This window comes from Sus scrofa, chromosome 17 (assembly GCF_000003025.6).
Source record: "Sus scrofa isolate TJ Tabasco breed Duroc chromosome 17, Sscrofa11.1, whole genome shotgun sequence".
Classification (NCBI taxonomy): domain Eukaryota; kingdom Metazoa; phylum Chordata; class Mammalia; order Artiodactyla; family Suidae; genus Sus; species Sus scrofa.
Window position 1 is genome coordinate 13,199,276 of NC_010459.5, and position 19,443 is coordinate 13,218,718.

The 19,443-nt window shown below is 39.4% G+C and overlaps 1 protein-coding gene across 8 annotated transcripts in view; it reads left to right on the top strand.

Annotated features, from left to right (window-relative positions):
• The window catches only part of PSD3 (pleckstrin and Sec7 domain containing 3), a 621,434-nt gene that overhangs the window by 553,533 nt on the left and 48,458 nt on the right, over positions 1 to 19,443 (top strand). For all 8 annotated transcript variants that reach the window (XM_021077991.1, XM_021077990.1, XM_021077989.1 and 5 more), the window contains one exon: positions 523 to 593. In XM_021077991.1, the coding sequence (XP_020933650.1) occupies positions 523 to 593 (71 nt within the window). The remainder of the gene's footprint in view (positions 1 to 522; positions 594 to 19,443) is intronic.

A 19,443-nucleotide genomic window follows, 5' to 3' on the forward strand; every position in this document is an offset into this window, starting at 1 on the left:
GTAAAAAGTGACAGTCTGGTGAATTTGTGGGTGAAAGGCCAAGAGGAGTCCCTTTTATATTCCAAGATTTTTTCGTATGACTCTTAGAAACTTTGACCTTAAAGCTTCTAGTACATGAGCCCTTGGATTAGTGTATATTTCCAATGTGCCTCTTTTGCTCTTTCCAGCCTTTAGCATCTCTCAGAGTGCAAATGGCAGAGCCATGCTTCCTGAGTCACCTGCCTGCTTCCCTCCTCCTGGTTATGGGACCTTGAGCGGATTCCTTCTCTGTGCTTCAGTTTTATAAAAAGGCATGAGTAATGGTACCCACCTCACAGGATTATTGTGAGGATTAAATGAGATATTAGAGCCTGTTACATAGTAGAGCTCAAGAAAATTTTACTCTTCATTGTTCCTAGTTTTGGTAGTTTATAAACCAGGAACATTGAAGCACAATCACCACGTTAACCTTTTGGGTTCTCTTTCCAAATTGCAAACTTCTGTCAAATAAACAATTTCTTTTTTTTTTTTTCCCTTTTCTAGCTCCAAGAGGAAAACGAGGATGGAAAACCTTTTATGCTGTGCTAAAGGGAACAGTCCTTTACTTGCAAAAGGTAAACATGTATAAATGAAGCCTGCAAAACTTTATGAAGTGATAATTAGACAGGTTTCCCAGAAAATACATAATTTTTATAAAGAAGCCATATCAAATGATTAATTGATGTCTCAAATCTTTTTTAAGTTTTTTTTGTTCTTGGTGAAAATATTGTTTTGGAAATTTTATATAACATTTTATAAATATAAATGGTTGTGTGTGTGTGTGTGTAATCATAGGGAATGGATGAGCTGTGTTCTAATTATGTTCATTTAGAATTTTTGAAAACAAGTTATTATATTAGACTTCATATGGTCTATGCAGGTAGAGATTGATAGCACTTATTTCAGTGGATATTTATAGTATAGGTTAGTTATAGCCCCTCATTTATTTAGTTATTTAACAACATATCTTCACTTAGTTGTTTATTTATATTCTACCTATATCCAAAAATACATTTTTATTCAAGTCCTGAAGCATTGGTACTGAGCACTGCAAATGTATTCCAGTTACCTGGGTAAGGATTTGACCAGATCATTTCCTGTCAGGATCCTTCTTTCCAATCCTCAAATCTGGAAATGAGTTTATAGATTTGAGATCAAGTTTATATGTTCTGACCTTTGAAGTGTAGGTGGAGATGGGAGAGTTATGTCTTGACCGGAACGAAGAACAACACCTCCCAGGACCCAGAAGAATTCCAGTTCCCATTGAGAAGGGAAGCTTGGAGGGCTGATAGGAGGCCAGGCGGTAACAACACTGCCCTCAGTGGTGACTTTTTAATTTGTGATTAAAAAACACATAACATGAGATCAATCCTCAGTAAAATTTTAAGTGCATGCTACAGTGTTATTAACTCTATAAGCTCAGTGTTTTATAGTAGATTGCTAGAAGTCTTCCATCTTGTATGACAAGAAAAACCAATCAATAATAGTTCTCCCGTTTCCCCCTCTCCTCAGCCCCTAGCACCACCATTCTACTTTCCTTTTCTTTGAGTTTCACTCTCTTAGATACTTTATGTAAGCAGCATCAAGCAGTACTTGTCCTTCTGTGACTGGCTGATTTCATTTAACATGATGTCCTCAAGGTTCATCCATGCTGTAGCATATGACAGGGTTTTCTTTTTTCTTGGCTTAATAATATTCCATTGCTTACTTCATTTTCTTTATCCATGGAACATTTATGTTGTTTCCACCTCTTGGTAATTGTGAATAATGCTGCAGTGAACATGGGCATGCAGATAGCTCTTGGAGATCTGGATTTCAATTCCCATGGAAAAGAATAACCCAGAAGTGGAATTGCTAGATCATGTGGTAGTTCTACTTTAAATTTTTTGAAGAACCTCTAAATGCTTTACCATATTGACTGAGTCATTTTAAATTTCCACCAGCAATGCACAGGATTTCCTGTTTCTCCACATGCATTTCAACACTTCTTATTTCAGGGTTTTGATTTGATTTGATTTTTTTACTATAGTTGATTTACAATGTTCTGTCAGTTTCTGCAGTACAGCAAAGTGACACAGTCATGCACATATATATGTATATGTATGTATATACATACATTCTTTTTCTCATATTATCTTCTATCATGTTCTATTGCAGGTGATTGGATATAGTTCCCTGTGCTGTCCAGCAGGACCCTATTGCTTATCCATTCTAAATGTAATAGTTTGTATCTAATAACCCCAAATTCCCTCCCCTTTGGCAACCGCAAGTCTGTTCTCCATGTCTGTGGTTCTATTTCTGTTCTGTAGATAGGTTCATTAGTGCTGTATTTTAGATTCCAGATGTAGGTGATATCATATGGTATTTGTCCTTCTCTTTCTGACTTACTTCACTTAATATGAGAATCTCTAATTCCACCCATGTTGCTATAAATGATGTTTTGTTCTTTTTATGGCTGAGTAGTATTCCGTTGTACATATATACCACATCTTCTTAATCCATTCATCTGTCAATTTAGATTGGTTCCATATCTTGGCTATTGTGAATAGCACTACAGTGAACATGGGGGTGCATGTATCTTTTTCGAATGAACAGTTTGTCTGGATATATTCCCAGGAGTGGACCTGCTGGATCGTATGGTAGTTACATATTTAATTTTATGAGGAACCTCTGTACTGTTTTCCATAGTGGGTGTACCAATTTATATTCTCACCAACAGTATAGGAGGGTTCCCTCTTCTCCACACCTTCTCCAGCATTTGGTATTTGTGGACTTGTTAATGATGGCCATTCTAACCAGTGTGAGGTTTTGATTTGCATTTCTCTAATAATTAGTGATATTGAGCATTTTTCATGTGCCTGTTGGCTATCTTTCATGTCTTCTTTGGAGAAATGTTTATTTAGGTCTTCTGCCCATTTTCTTCTTTCTTTCTTTCTTTTCTTTTTTTTGCTTTTGCTTTTGCTTTTTAGGGCCCAACCCACAGTATAGGGAGGTTCCTAGGCTAGGGGTTGAATCAGAGCTGCAGCTGCCAGCCTGCACCACAGCCAATATCAGATCCAAGCCGTGCCTGCAACCTACACCACGACTCATGGCAATGCCAGATTCTTAACCCACTAAGCGAGGCCACGGATTGAACCCGCATCCTCATGGAGACTAGTCAGGTTCATTTCTGCTGAGCTACAGTGGGAACCCCCTTCTGCCCATTTTTCAGCTGGGTTATTTGGTTTTTTTGCTGTTGAGTTTATGAGTTGTTTGTATATTTTAGCGTTTAAGCCCTTGTTGGTTGCATCGTTTGCAACTATTTTCTCCCATTCTGTAGGTTTTCTTCTTTTTTTTTTTTAAATGTTTTTCTTGACTATGCAAAAGGCTGTAAGTTTGATTACATCCCACTGGTTTCTTTTTATTTCTATTGCATTGGGAGACTGATCTAAGAAAACATTTGTACAGTTGATGTCAGGGAATGTTTTGCCTTTGTTCTCTTCTAGTTTTATGGTGTCTTCTCTTAATGTTTAAGTCTTTAAGTATTTTGAGTTTATTTTTGTGCATGACATGAGGGTGTGTTGTAGTTTCAGTGATTTACATGCAGCTGTCCAGTTTTCCCAGCACCAATTGATAAAGAGACTATCTTTTTCCCATTTTATATTTTTGCCTCCTTTGTAGAAGATTAATTGACCATAGGTGCCTGGGTTTATTTCTGGGCTCTGTATCTGTTCCAATTGTCTGTCTGTCTCTTTAGGTACCAGTACCACACTGTCTTGATTACTGCGGCATTGTAATATTGCCTGAAGTCAGGGAGAGTTATGCCTCCTGCTTGTTTTTTGTTCCTCAGCATTGCTTTGGCAATTCTGGGCCTTTTATGCTTCCATATAAATTTTTGGATTGTTTGTTGTAGTTATGTGAAAAGGTCAGGGGTAATTTGATAGGGATTGCATTAAATCTGTAGATTGCTTTGGGCAGTATAGCCATTTTAATGATATTAATTCTTTTAATCCAGGAACATGGAATATCTTTCCATTTCTTTGAATCCTCTTTGATTTCCTTGATTAATGTTTTATAGTTCTCAGCATGTAAGCATAAACCTCCTTGGTCAGGTTTATTTCTAAGTATTTAATTTTGGGGGTATAATTTTAAAAGGTATTTTTTTATATTTCCTTACTAATATTTCATTGTTAGTATACAGAAATGCAACCGATTTCTGAATGTTAATCTTGTATCCTGCAAATTTGCTAAATTTGTTGATCAGTTGGAGTTTTTGTTTGGAGTCCTTAGGGTTTTCTGTGTATAGTATCATGTCATCTACATACAGTGACAATTTTACCTCTTCTCTTCCAATTTGGATACCTTTTATTTCTTTTGTCTGATTGCTGTGGCTGGGACTTCCAGTTACTATTTGAATAAAAGTGGTGAGAGTGGGCATCCTTGTCTTGTTCCAGATTTTGGAGGTAAGACTTTCAGCTTTTCTCCATTGAGTATTATAGTGACTGTTGGCTTTTATTATGTTAAAATATTTTCCCTCTATACTGACTTGGTAAGGGTTTTTATCATGAATGGATGCTGGTTCTCGTCAGATGTTTTTTCTGAATCTATTGAAATGATCATGTGGTTTTTGACTTCTCTTTTGTTAATATGGTGTAATATATTGATTGATTTGCATATGTTGAACCATCCTTGTGAATGAATGAATCCCGCTTGGTCATAGTATATAATCTTTTTTCAGTTGACTAAAATTTTTTGAGAATTTTTATGTCTATGTTCATCAGAGATATTGGCCTGTAATTTTCTTTTTTGGTAGTATCTTTGGTTTTGGAATTAGGGTGATGGTAGCTTAATAGAATGTCTTTGGGAGTGTTCCTTTTTAAATCTTTTGGAAAAGTTTTAGAAGGATGGGTTTAAAAAAATATGTATTAGGAGTTCCCATTGTGGCTCAGCAGAAATGAATCTGACTAGTGTCCATGAAGATGCAGGTTCAATCCCTGGTCTTGTTCAGTGGGTTAAGTATCCAGTGTTGCCTTGAGCTGTGGTGTGGGTTGCAGACATGGCTTGGATTTAATGTTGCTGTGGCTGTGGTGTAAGGCCAGCAGCTACAGCTTCAATCAACCCCTAGCCTGGAAACTTCCATATGCCACAGGTGCTGCCCTCAAGAGCAAAAGAAGAAGAAGAATAGCCATTCTAACTGGCATGAGATAATACCTCATTACAGCTTTGATTTACATTTTCCTAGTAGTTAGTGATGTTGAGCATCTTTTCATATCCTTGTTAGCCATGTGTGTCCTGTCCATAGAGAAATGTTTATTCAAATCCTTTACCCATTTTTAAATCAGGTTATTTAAGGGGGCATGCTGTTATGTTATAGGAATTCCTTACATATTTTGATTAGTCACTTATCAGTTATCTTCTCCCACTCCCTAGGTAGACTTTTCACCCTCTTGATTGTTTCCTTTGCTATGCAGAAGCTTTTTAGTTTTATATAATCCCACTTAATCTATTTTTGCTTTTTTTGCCTGCTCTTTTACTGTACATATAACAAATCACTGCCAATGTCAAAATCAAGAAACCCTTTCCCCCATGTTTCAAGTGTTACATTTAAGTATTTAATCCATGATGAATCAGCTTTTGTGTATAGTGTAGGATAAGGATAAACTTGCATTCTTTTTCATGTGGATACCCAGTTTTCCTAGTTATTTGTTGTTATTTATTTTTATTTATCTCTTCTCCACTGTTCTTTTGGTACAGTGTGGAAGATCAGTTGACAGGATTATTTCTGGTCTCTCTATTCTATTACATTGGTTTATATGTATGTCTTTATTTCAATACCGTAAGTTTTTAATTACTGTAACTTTGTAAGTTGTTTTGAGATTGGGAAGTGTGAAGCCTCTAAAATTTTTTATTTCTAAAGATTATTTGGGTTATTAAGGATCCTTTGTAGTTCCATATGACTTTTAAGATGAATTTTTCTATTTCTGCAAAAACTGCCATTGGGATTTTTGATAGGGTTTGTGTTGTATCTGTAAATGGCTTTGGATAGATATGGACATTTTAACAACATTAAGTCTTCCAGAATCAATGAACATGCGATGTCTTTTCATTTGTTTGTGTTTTTAATTTCTTTCAGTAATGATTTGTATTTTTCATTGTATAGGTTTTTCGCTTCCTAGAGTATTTTATGGTTTTTGATGCTGCTGTAAATGAAATTGTTTTTTAATTTTATTGAAATTTAGATTGTTCATTGTTAGGGTATAGAATGCAACTGATTTCTGCATGTTTATTTTGTATCCTGCCACTTTGCTGAATTTATTTCTTAGTTCTTTTGTAGAATCTTTAGAGTTTTCTAGATATAAGTCATAGCATCTGTGAACAAACATAATTTTACTTTTTCTTCTGATTGCTATGGCTGGGTCTTCAGTACTATGTTAAAGAGAAGTGGTATGTATGGGCATCTTTGTCTCATTTCTTTTCTTAGAAGAAAAGCCTTCAGTTTTTCACCATAGAGTACGGTGTTAGCTGTGGGCTTTTTTTATATATGACCTTTATTATAGTGAAATAATTTCCTTTTATTCCTAGTTTGTTCAGTGTTTTTATCATGTGAAAGGGTGTTGAATTCTTATTAAATGCTTTTCTGCATCTATTGAGGTAATCATGTGATTTATCGCACTAATTGATATTCATATGTTGTTCGTTCATGTGATTTATCGCACTAATTGATATTCATATGTTGAAGCATTCTTGAGCACCGAGGATAAATCCCACTTGGTCATGGTGTGTGCTCCTTGGTTTGCTGACATTCTGTTGAGGATTTTTGCATCTATATTCATCAGGGTTATTGGGCCCGTAATTTTCTTTTCTTCTAATATCTTTTTCTGGTTTTGATATCAAGCTAATGCTAGCCTCATAAAATAATTTTAAAAGTGTTCTCTCCTCTTGAATATTTTGGAATAATTTGAGAAAGATTGACATTAATTCTTTAAGAATATGGTAGAATTTTACTTGTAAAGCCATATGCTTTGTTGGGAGGGTTTTGATTACTGATTTAATCTATATGCTCATTATAGATCTATTATTTATGATTTCTTACTTATTTATGATTTGGTCTTGGCAGATTGTTTGTTTCTAGGAATTTATCTACTTCTTCTAGGTTGTCGAGTTCAATTGTGTGTAATTCTTCAAAGTTGGTTCTTAGGATCTTTTTATTTCTCTGACATTAGTTGTAATGTTTCTCTCTCTCTCTCTCTCTCTTTTTTTTTTTTTTTTTTTTTTGTCTTTTCTAGGGCTGCTCCCATGGCCTATTGAGGTTCCCAGGCTAGGGGTCAAATCGGAGCTGTAGCTGCCACCTACACCACAGCCACAGCAACAGCAACACCAGATCCAAGCCACATCTGCAACCTATACCATAGCTGACAGTAACACCAGATTCCCAACCCACTGAGTGAACCTGCATCCTCATGGATACTAGTCGGATTCTTTTTTGCTGTGCCACAATGAGAACTCCCTGGCCTGCCAAGTTTCTAATGTAACTCTTAGGGGAGTTCCCTTATAAGTAACTGATTGCCTATCTCTTTCTGCTTTTAAGAACTCTCTTTAATTTTTCCATTTTAACTATAATGTGTCTTAGTGCAGTCCTCTTTGACTTCGCTTTGTTTGTGCTTCCTGGATCTGATGTCTGTTTTCCTTTCCCAGTTTAGGACTGTTTTCATTCATTTCTTCACATAAAATCTCTGCCCCTCCCACTGGAGGAGTCTGAGACCTCTGTAATGCAATGTTACACTTTGTGTTCTCCCAGAGGTTTCTTAAAACTATCCTCATTTTTTAGAACTTCTTTCTTTTTTCTGTTCAGCCTGAGTGGGTTCTACTACTCTCTTTTCTACTTCTCTGTATCCTTTGACTTACTTTTGATTCCTTCCAGTGTATTTTATCTCCGTGACTGTGTTCTTCAGCTTCTTTGGCTCTTTCTTCTATTTTCTATTTGTTAAAGTTCTCACTGTGTTCATCCATTCTTCTCCCAGGTGCATTGATTTTCTGTATGATCATTACCTTGGATTATTTATTGGGGAGCTTGCCACCTCCACTGCACTTAGTTCTTATGGGGTTTTGTCTTGTTCCTTCTTGGAATGTATTCCACTGTCTCCTTATCTTTCTCAGTTCTTTGTTTATTTCTGTGTATTAAGTAGGTTGGTTACCTCGATCTTAGAGAAGTGGCCTTTGTAGGAGATGTTCTTTGGGGCCCACAGCACGCTCCCCCCTGATCACCAGAACTGTGTATGGGCCCTTCCTTTGTGGCTCTCAGGTACTTCAGGTGAACAGGTAGGCAGGGCTGCCCCTGGCCTGGCTGGCTGCCCTGCCCTGCCTTGTGTGGTGGCTGCTAGTCAGCTGATTGCTGGGGCCAGGTCCCAGTACATCTGGCTTCAGGACCTGGAGGGGTCCTAGGAAAATGCTAGCCTTCTGGTGGCCAGGGCTGGGTCCCATGGCAGCTCACTGTGGGATCCAGTGGCCAGATTTTATGTTCTGTTCTTTATGTTTCCTTCCTTCTTCCCATTTGGGCTTAGTTTGTTCTTGATCTAGTTTCTTGTGGTGTAGAGTTAGGTTTTTTGTTTAGTATTTTCTTTTTTCCTGTTTATTTCTATCAGCTTTCTTGGGTTGCATCTCATAAGTTTTGTTATGCTGAGTTTTCATTTACCTGCCTCAAGATTTGCTCATTTCTCTTATGATTTCTTCTTTGATCCATTGAATACTCAAGAACATATTGTTTAATTTCCACATATTTGTGATTTTGCAGTTTTCTTTCAGCTATTAATTTCTAGTTTCATCTCATTATGATTGGACAACACTTGCTATGATTTTAAGTGTCTTAAATTAAGACTTGTTTTGTAACCTAACGTGTGACCTGTCCTGGAGAAGAATGTACGTTCTGCTACTGTTGGATGGAATAGTCTGTGTGCATCTTTTAGGTTGATTGTATTTGCAGTGTTTATGGAGTTCTTTATTTCTTTGTTCATCTTCTTTTTGTATTTTCTGTCTATTATTGAGAATGTTGTATTGAAATCCCCTAATATTATTGTATTGCTGTCAGTTTCTCTCTTCAGTTCTGTCCATCTGTATATTGAGGTGCTCTGATGTTGGATGTACATGTATTTATAGTTATTACATCTTCCTAGTGAATTGCTCCTATCACTATATAATATCTCTATTTATTTGTTTATTTATTTACAGTTTTTTATTTAAAGTCAATTTTGTCTCTAGTAGGTACGACTCCCTTTTGGTTACATTTTACATGCATATCTTTTCCCATTTCATCACTTTCAGCCTATAGATACCTTTAAATATAAAGTGAGTCCCTTGTAGACAGCATGTAATTGGGGCTTTTTTAAAATTCCATTTAGAATCTGTGTATTGATTGAGAAGTTTAACATTAAAGTGATTATTGATAGAGAAGCACTTACTGCTAGCATTTTTGTAAACTATTTTATCTTCCGTGGATTTTTTGATAGTCCTTTCCTTTATTGTTCTCTTCCTTTGTGTTTCACTAATATTTTGTAAAAACAAGGTTTGATTGCTTTCTCAGTTTCTTTTGTATGTCATCTATAGGTGTTTTCTTTGTGGCTTCCATGAGGCTTACATAAAACATATTATAATTCTAACCACCCATTTTAAGCTGATAACAACTTTAATCACATCAAGAACTCTGTACTTCTACTTTTCCCACCTCACACACAATTCATTAGGTTTATGTCAGAATTTATTTATTTTTGCATTGTTTATTCAATAGCAAATTTTGTGTTTATAGCTGTTCTTGATACTTTTTTCTTTCAACTTTTGTGCTTCGGTTGTGATTTACACACTGCTACTACAGTATTTTATCATTCTGTTTTTGTCCAGTGAGATTTATATTTCATCTTCTTTCTCTTCTCTTTCAATAGTTGCTGTTTCTTTTCATTTCAGATTCTCATTTTGTTTTCATTTCACTTCTTGTAAGCCAGATCTAGCAGTGACAAACCACCTCAAGTTTTGCTAAACTGCGAAATTCTTTCTCTCACTTTTAAGAGAATAATTGCTGGGTATAGTGTTCTTATTTTACAGGGTTATTTTTTTCTCCAGGCTTCTGAATCCTACTCTCCTCTTCTAATCTGCAAGGTTTCTGTTGAGAAGTCCTATGAAAATTTTAAGGGATTCCCTTCAATATGACAAGTCACTCATATCTTGCTGATTTCAAAATTCTGTCTTCATCTTTTATTTGACAATTTTATTATATTGTGTCTTTGTGTGGATTTGTGGGTATCTTAATTTGAGACTATTGAGCTTCTTGGATCTGGATGTCTACTGTCCTCGGATTTGGGAAGTATTTGGCTATTATTTCTTTCTGCCCCTTTTTTTCTAACTTCTTCTGGGACTCTGACAATACATATATTGTCCAAAAGATGGTGTCCTGTAAGTTCCTTAAACTTTCTTCACCCTTTTGTGTTCTTTTTTTATTCCTCTGACTGAATAATTTCAAATTGCCTGTCTTCAAGTGATGATTCTTTCTTCTGCTCATTCGGGTCTGCTGTTGAATCATTGTAGTGAATTTCTCATTGTCATTGTGTGTGTGTGTGTGTGTGTGTGTCTGTGTGTGTGTGTGTATTTGGCTTTTTAGGGCCATGCACATGGCATATTGAAGTTCTCAGGCTAGGAGCTAAATCAGAGCTTAAGCTGCTGGCCTATACCACAGCCACAGCAACGTGGGATCCGAGCCACGTCTGCAACTTACACCACAATTCACAGCAACTCCGAATCCCTGACCCACTGAGTGAGGACAGGGATTGAACCCACATCATCATGGATGCTAGTCAGATTCATTTCCGCTGCATCACAATGGAAACTGTCATTGTATTCTTTTATTTTTGAGGCTGTACCTGTGGCATATGGAGGTTCCCAGGCTAGGGAATCACAGCTACATCTGCAGGCCTGTGCCACAGCCACAGCAATGTCTGTGTCCAAGCCATGTCTGTGACCTCCACCACAGCTCACAGCAATGCCAGGTCCTTAACCCACTGAGTGAGGCCAAGGATCAAACCTGCGTCCTCATGGATACTATTCAGATTTGTTTCCGCTGAGCCATGACAGGATTCCCGTCTATTCTGTTCTTTAGCTTCACAATTTCTTTAGTTTTTTATAATTTCTTTGTTGATATTCTCATTTGTTCTTGCATCATTTTCTTGAGCCAGTTGAGCATCTTTATGATGGTTATCTTTCATTCTTTGTCCCTGTGACTTGTGATACTTCCAAGAATTTATCTTTAAGAAATAAACAGACATGTGCACAAAAATATCATTATTTTAACTGTAAAAAACTGAAATGAAGGTAGGTCTCAAAACTGGAAAAGGTTAACTTATGGTAAATCTAATGGAAAATATTGTAAGCGATTAGGAAGAAATACTTTTGTAAACCCTATTAAGAGAAAAAAAAAATCCATATGACACCTCATTTCACATTTACCAGCTACTAGATTGACCAAAAAATATTCTGAAAAATTTTTTATTTAAAAATGTTTATGACAAACAAGTAGAGTAAAAGAAAAACTGAATAATTGTCCAAGTAAATTTAAAAACATTTTCTTAGGAGTGACGTGAGCAAGATGGCAGAATAGGAAGTCTCAGCTATTGTTCCCACACAGAAACACTGATTTAACAATGACATACGGGTCAAAAGGTCTTTATGAGAATGCCAGAATGCAGTGAAGAACCTGCAGAACTCCAAGTGAGCAGAAGGCCTAGAACAGCCTCACTGAAATTAATGAGTAAGAAGAGCAGTTCTCTTTACCCATGTCAGCCCCTCCCTGAAACAGATCCTGTGAGGAGATCTGTTGACCCTAACTCTAACCCTAACCCTGGCCTGACTTTCTCCTCCCTCAGGGGAGTGCGAAAAGGGGTCATGCCTCTAGCCGTCTGGCTTTCTGGAAGGCTGCAGGAGGAATGGGTTCTGTCCTGCTTCACTCAGAGCTCTGAGCAAATCAACATAAACTGGATGCCTGGGGGCTGCTGAGACCACAGGAAAACAGTGGGGAGCTTGCTGGAGCTGCATGGTTTGGAGATACTGGAAGAAAGGTGTACAACCTACAGGTTCTGTCTCGGGGGAGAGAAAGAGGAGTGAAGGGTGCACTTGGCCTCTTGGCTCATCGGGGCTGCCCAAGGGTAATGGTTTAAAATTTTGAGACCTACTTCTCAGTTAGTTCCAGGAGGTTGAACCACCTCTCTGTCTCACCACAGCCTTTCCTCACCATACTCGTCAATATTTGGATATTGAAAGAATAAGTTTTCATCTGTTTTGGGCTTTTTGTTTTTGGTACGCAAACACGTGACCTTACACACTCCCATAGCTGCCTTTTGACACTTGTGGTTCTCTAGGGAAGAAAATACATGTGAAATGACATCAAGAGCCCTGCATAAGGTGGCAGCCTCTGGATGACAGCATCCACAGTTGCACCCCTGAAATAATAAGCTGCTTTGGAATGGAAATATAACTATTGGGGAGCAATATGCTTGATTCATTTTTATTTTAAACATTTCAAAATGTTATAATAATGCCCTACATAATAAAATTGAAAGAAATTTTTAAAAATCATTCTTCCTTAAGAATCACCCAGATAAGTATTTTTTTATGTAGTGATTTTTATTTTTTTCCATTGTAGCTGGAATACAGATCAGTATTTTTTATTTTGTTTTATTTTATTTATTTATCTTTGCTTTTTAGGGCTACATTTGCAGCATATGGAGATTCCCAGGCTAGGGGTCAAATCAGAGCTATAGCTGCTGCCCTGCACCACAGCTCACAGCAACGCCGGATCCTTAACCCACTGAGCAAGGCCAGGGGTCGAACCCACAACCTCATGGTTCCTAGTCGGATTCGTTTCCGCTGCGCCACGGCAGGAACTCCACAGATCAGTATTTTTTAAAAGGACCTGACTATCGTATGTCGACGCTTTGCATATTACCAAAGCAGCTTTGGAAGGAACACTTTTCTAATTCTCTGTAGTTCTCTTTGTTGGCACTCTTGTCAGATGTCTAGATTGAGAACAACATCGAACGTTAATAAACCCTTTTTTTCCCTTCCTTTTGGAATAGGTTAGGTAAGAAGTATTAGAGCATAAGATGCTTTACCTTGGACCAAAGCTCTCTGTGTGCATTAATTATCTTGTCAGAGAAAGGTATGGAGTTAGCTGAAACTGAGAGATTACAAAGAAAATGGCATCCTTTTAAAATTTACAAATTTCTTTGAGGCGCAGAACAACTGGAGAAATGTAGAGTGCTATAGATATTAGGAGATCATCCATGCTCTTAAGTGGCCAGATACCCCATATTGTCTTTATTTCCCTTTGAATCCAGTACAACTTCTAATTTATAGATCAATTACTCTGGTCTCTGACAGTGCACCATGTGTATACATGCTGTGCCCGCATTGGTCCTTTCAGCTAGATTTGTCCCTGTAGAAAACAATCCTTTGAAATTAAATTTCACATGTCACAGCTGTTTCCCCAGCATTAATCCTATTTTTTGGTTTATTTTTTCATTTTCTCTAAAATCTTTATGAGGGGTATATCTGTCTGGCAAAATCATTTCATTGAATGCCTAGCCACAGGATTTCCACCCACTCCATCCCAGGGTGAGCCTAGGAAGAGAGAAAAACACTCTTGCATTCAACGTTTGACAGAGATGATGCAAAGAGGGATGCCGTTTCCAAGTCAACAGCTTTTTCCTTCTCATTGTTCTCTCCCTCAGATAAGTGAATTACATTGAGTTTGACTCATCCAGATACAGATGAGAAAGGGCTAAATATTGACAAGGGAATAACTTTGTGACACTTCCAACATCATTTTGGCATAGGGCTCCAAAATTAGATAGTATGTCCATATTTATGGTACCTCTGGAGTGTGGCAAATGTGCCTCTTTAGGGAAAGTTGGGTGAAATTCCTTTTGTAAAGTGAAAAATAGGACACAGAGGAAATGATACGTTTGTTTAGGAGCAGACAAGTAGAGCTGTGGGTTATCCATCAGTTGCTGTTTCATTTGAATCAATAAGAATGCAAGCACTACGGAGTTCTCGTTGTGGCTCAGCGGTAATGAACCCAACTAGTATCCATAAGGATGTGGATTCGATCCCTGGCCTCGCTCAGTGAGTAAAGGATCTGGTGTTGCCATGAGCTGTGGTATAGGTTGCAGAGGCAGCTCAGATCTGGTGTTGCTATGTCTGTGGTGTAGGCTATCAGCTGAAGCTTTGATTCCACCTGTAGCCTGGGAACCTCCATATGCTGTGGGTGTGGCCCTAGAAAAGAGGAAAAAAAAAAAAAAAAGCATTACTGCAAAATATCTACTTAGACCAAGCCTGAAAGGAGGCAGCTGTGTTTTGTGTCCAGTCTGTACTCCCTTGTTACTATTGTCAGTGCTCTTTAAAAGAAAAGAAGAAGGAGCTGAAAAAAATGTGACAAATGCTTGAAATCTCAACATAGTAATCAACCAATATCTATTCCCAGAACGCTGCACAGATCTAGAGACAAGCTCATCAATCAGTGGAAGCTTCATCATAGCCAGCCAGGCTCTTGTATGGCTATACATACTCTGGCGTTTTAATTAGTTTCTTCCTGACTTGTAAAATTAAAAAAAAGGGGGGGGGCTGAGAGGCAGTACAAATATGAAGTCCCTGGGGGCCTCTACCTCAGGAAATACCAAAGACTGTGAGGTTGGGAGCAGGCTATCTGCTGCTCACCAGACATGTGCTTCGAGGGGCTCTGGGGCACTGAGCATCCTCCTAGAAGCAGCAGCAGTTGGTACCTAGACTCTGCTACCTTTAAATTACCTCTGATTTAGAGTGTGTGTAGGATCCATACCCACATAACATGTACCCTTCAGAGGGCTTCTGATACCCCAGTGCCAGCAACTCCTTGCCTGCTGGGGTCCTGTTCCTCCAGCTGTCATAGCCAGTGCTACACAAAAGTAAGTGGTATGATTGCAGGGTCATGGGGGTTTGTGCAGTTGGGGGTGATGTCCTCAATATAGCCCCTCAGAGCTCATCACATGGCAAGTGCTCTGCTAAATGCTGAGCTTCCAGCAGTGACTAAGGCACAGTCTGCCCACAAAGCAAGAGAGAAACAGGTAAACCGAACATTCACCAACCTTGGGATAAACTAATTGAGGAGCACAGAAGCCTTTCAGAATAGGGCCCCTAATCAGCCTGCAAGGAATTAACACCTCAAACTGATAGCTGAAGGGTGAGCAGGCATGTGCCAGGAGGGCCAGGTAATAAAAGGCGTACTGGAAAACAACAGATCTGAGAGAACTGGCATGTTCAAAGAATGGCAGAACAGCTTTTTACATTTGGATCACAGGATGAGTGGAGGGTAGCCAGCACTAGAAATGTGATGAAAAATTATATTTCAAATTACTAGTATATCATGAAGTGGAAATAAGTGGTGTCACAATGGCATAAACTGCCCATTTTACCGAAGAAGTGTGCCCCCTGAATGGACACACATACACCCATACCCACACACCCACACCCAGTAGCAGCAGCCTCATGTCAAAGTGAGAGCTTTATTAGGCTGGAGATCTCTGCTCAATTTCCTCAAATCCTCTTAGGAATATATGTCTCTTGGGGAAGCCCTGAAAGGGTAGGACTTTGGAAGTAGACATTCCCTGTCAAACTCCAGTCTGACACTTCACTGATCTCTGATTTGAAGCAGTTGATTTTCCTCTCTGAGCCTCAGTATGTTCAAATGTAAAATGCGGGGGGGAGGAAGGTGTCTAACTTGTGTCTTTGATGTAAAGAATTTTTTCTTTGGCCACGCCTGTGGCATGTGAAAGTTCCCAGACCACGGATGAAGCCTGTGCCACAGAGTGACCCAGGCTGCTGCAGTGACAGCACTGGGTCCTTAATCTGCTGTGCCACAAGAGAATTCCAAGAAGGTTTTAAACGTGTGGAAAGGCACCTGCTATACAATAGGTGAACGATTCTTTTTTTTTTTTTTTTTTTTTTTTGTCTTTTTAGGGCTGCCCTGCGGCATATGGAGGTTTCCAGGCTAGGGGTCAAATCGGAGCTACAGTGGCTGGCCTACACCACAGCCACAGCAATGCCAGATCTGAGACAAGTCTTCGACCTTTACCACAACTCTCAGCAATGCTGGATGTTTAACCCACTGCTCGAGGCCAGGAATCAAACCTGCGTCCTCGTGGATACCAGTTGGATTTGTTACCCCTAAGCCATGACAGGAATTCCGAGTGATGTATATATTGTTTCCCCTCTTTTTTTTTTTTTTTTTTTTTTTTTTTTTTTTTTGGCGCTCCACGGCATATGGAGTTCCAGGCTAGGGTCTAATCGGAGCTGTGGCCGCCAGCCTATGCCAGCCACAGCAACGCAGGATCCGAGCCGCGTCTGCACCTACACCACAGCTCACGCAACGCCGATCGTAACCCACTGAGCAGGCAACCGAACCCCCCTCAGGTTCCAGTCGATTCGTTAACCACTGCGCCACGACGGGAACTCCTGTTTCCCCTCTTTATGACTCCTCAGAAGTGAATGTTCTCCCTTTTGGTCCTTTCCTGATTCCTGCCAACCTTGTAAGAAATAAAGTGACAGGGTTTTTTCCTGCCTTTGTACAATCGCACATCAGCCGCCTGTGTTAAAAAAAAAGCCTAAGACTTGGCCCCACCATCTCAACCGTCCAAATGCCGACCCTTTCCGTCCCTGCTAGCTCTACTGAGGGGCAAGTAATTCCTCCTACCCTTTCTCTCCACTCGGATCAGAGATCATCAAGTGCCTCCATAAGCTCTTGCAGGACTGATGCAGAGACGGGTGAGCAGGACCCATGTCCTGGAGTTAGCATGTGACGTGGACATTGAAGGTGCCTCTGTCCCTCAGGCCCATGGGCTTTTGTTATATATGTGACATTTGTTCCACCTACCTGACTGAGGTACTACCTCCTCTCTTCTGTGGGAAAAAAAAGCCGTGGACTTTACACCCATTCCTCGTGGCAGAAACTGGACACGAGCAAGCAGCATGGGAGCTGCCCTTCACCTGGTGGAAGGGACGTTGAAGAGCGGTGTTCCTGTATTACCCCCCCCCACACACACACACACCAGACATATACACAGCCTTGCAGAGCATTGCTTCGTATCTGGTGTTTAAGAGAATAACCCTCTCAGATCAGCGCATCTCAGGGCACTAAGGCAGAAAGGGGCTGTCAGACTTACGGAGCCACCTTCCTTTAATGATCAGCCACCAGAAGGAAGATGGATCTGTTAGTGTGATGTAGTTTTAAGGATGCTTTTTATATATGAGCTCCACAACTTTATAGGAGGATATTATTCCCTTCTTTTTTTTTTTTTTTTTTTTAATTATGACACTGAGGCTCAGAGGCCTCAGGATTGTGAAGAGTGGTAGTGGCCAGGCTAGTATTTTGTTTCCATTAGAATATTTTTATAAACGCTAGAGCTCAGGAGTTCCCATCATGGCTTAGTGGAACAAATCTAGTATCCATGAGGATTTGGGTTTGATCCCTTGCCTTGTCAGTGGGTTAAGGATCCGGTGTTGTCGTGACCTGTGGTGTAGGTCACAGACGCAGCTCAGATCTGGTGTTGCTGTGGCATAGGCTGGTGACTACAGTTCTGATTCAACCCCTAGCCTGGGAACTTCATTATGCCATGGGTATGCCCTAAAAAAAATAAACACTAGAGCTCTATTGGTGACTTTTATAACTATTAGAATTTTTTAAAAGTGATTTTGGAGAGGTTTTTCTGTAACTTTTACCTTCTCAACCAGATTCAGTAACTTTGGGCTAAAACGAAGACAGCACGCCACAGTCTTCCTTTCTCTTTAGCCTCCTGCTGTGGTCAGGGCAGTGGTTACCCTCTGTCCTTCTCAGAGCACTCCCCTGACTCCAGCCTCTCCTTATGGGATATGGGACTATCACTAACCATCTTCTGCAATTAGTCTAACCAGCCTTTGGAGATTTTGTAACCCAGATCCAGGAAGGTGCTCTTCCTGATTGCTCCCAGGAACCATGAAAAATCATGGAAATGGCAATATCCCAATCTTTTCATGATTCTCAGATTCGCACTTAAAAGTAATATAATAAGCTAGACTTAGATTAACAAATTACCCTTCTGATACAGAGGACCTGTTATGATAGGAAGCACATCAGTCAGTAGTGGTGCCAGGTTTTCAGAATGCTGTACACTGCAGATGATGGTGAGCAAAATGTAGTCCCTAAGGAAGAGAATGTTCTGTCTGAAGAGGGCAACAAATAAAAAGCCATCAATGCAATGTGATATGTGCTACATGAGGGAAGCCTGGGGAGTTCCCGTTGCACCTCAGCAGTTAATGACCATGACTAGTATCCATGAGGATGCAGGTTCAATCCCTGGCCTCGCTCAGTGGGTTAAGGATCTGGCATTCCCATGAACTGTGGTATAGGTCGAAGACACGGTTCAGATCCCATGTTGCTGGGGCTGTGGCATAAGCCGACAGCTGCAGCTCCAATTTTACCCTAGCCTGGGAACTTCCATGCCCTAAAAAGACAAAAGACAAAAGACAAAAAAAAAAAAAAAAAAAAAGGGAAACCTATACAGAAACACTTTGGAAGACACTTAACTTTAACTGAGCCTCAAGAGACAGGGACTGTAGGGGAAGAATTCATGAAGAAGTGCTATCTGAACTATTTTTAAAAAACAACTAGATTCCACATATAAGTGATGTCATATGGTATTTGCCTCTCTGCCTGACTTACTTTACTTAGAATGAAAATCTCTAGTTGCATCCATGTTGCTGCAAATGGCATTGTTTCATTCTTTTTATGGCTAAGTAGTATTCCATTGTATCTCTGTACCACATCTTCTTAATCCATTCATCTGTTGATGGGCATTTACGTTGATTCCATGTCTTGGCTATTGGGACTAGTGCTGCTATGAACATAGTGTACTGTTTCTTTTTGATGAAAGTTTTGTCTGGATAGATGCCCAGGAGTGGGATTGCTGGATCATATGGTACAAATGAACCTGTCTACAAAACAGAAACAGACTACAGACATGGAGAACAGACTTGTGGTTGCCAAGGGGGAGATGGGGGGACTGGGAGTTTGGGGCTGGAAGGTGCAAACTATTACATTTAAGCCTTGAGGTCCTGCTTTATAGCACAGGGAACTATATCTAATCTCTTGGGCTAGAACATGATGGAAGATACTACGAGAGAAAGAATGTGTGTGTGTATATTAAAAAACTGGATCACTTTGCTGTACAGCAGAAATTGACCCAAAATTGTAATTCAACTATAATAAAATAAATAAGTAAAGACAAATAGAAGTCTGTCATTTGGAGGATTCAGACAGGGAGGAACCACATGGATGCCCAGCTGCTAGTATCCGCAGCACGTTCAGGAAGATGAGCATTCAGTGGAGCAAACTAGGAAGAG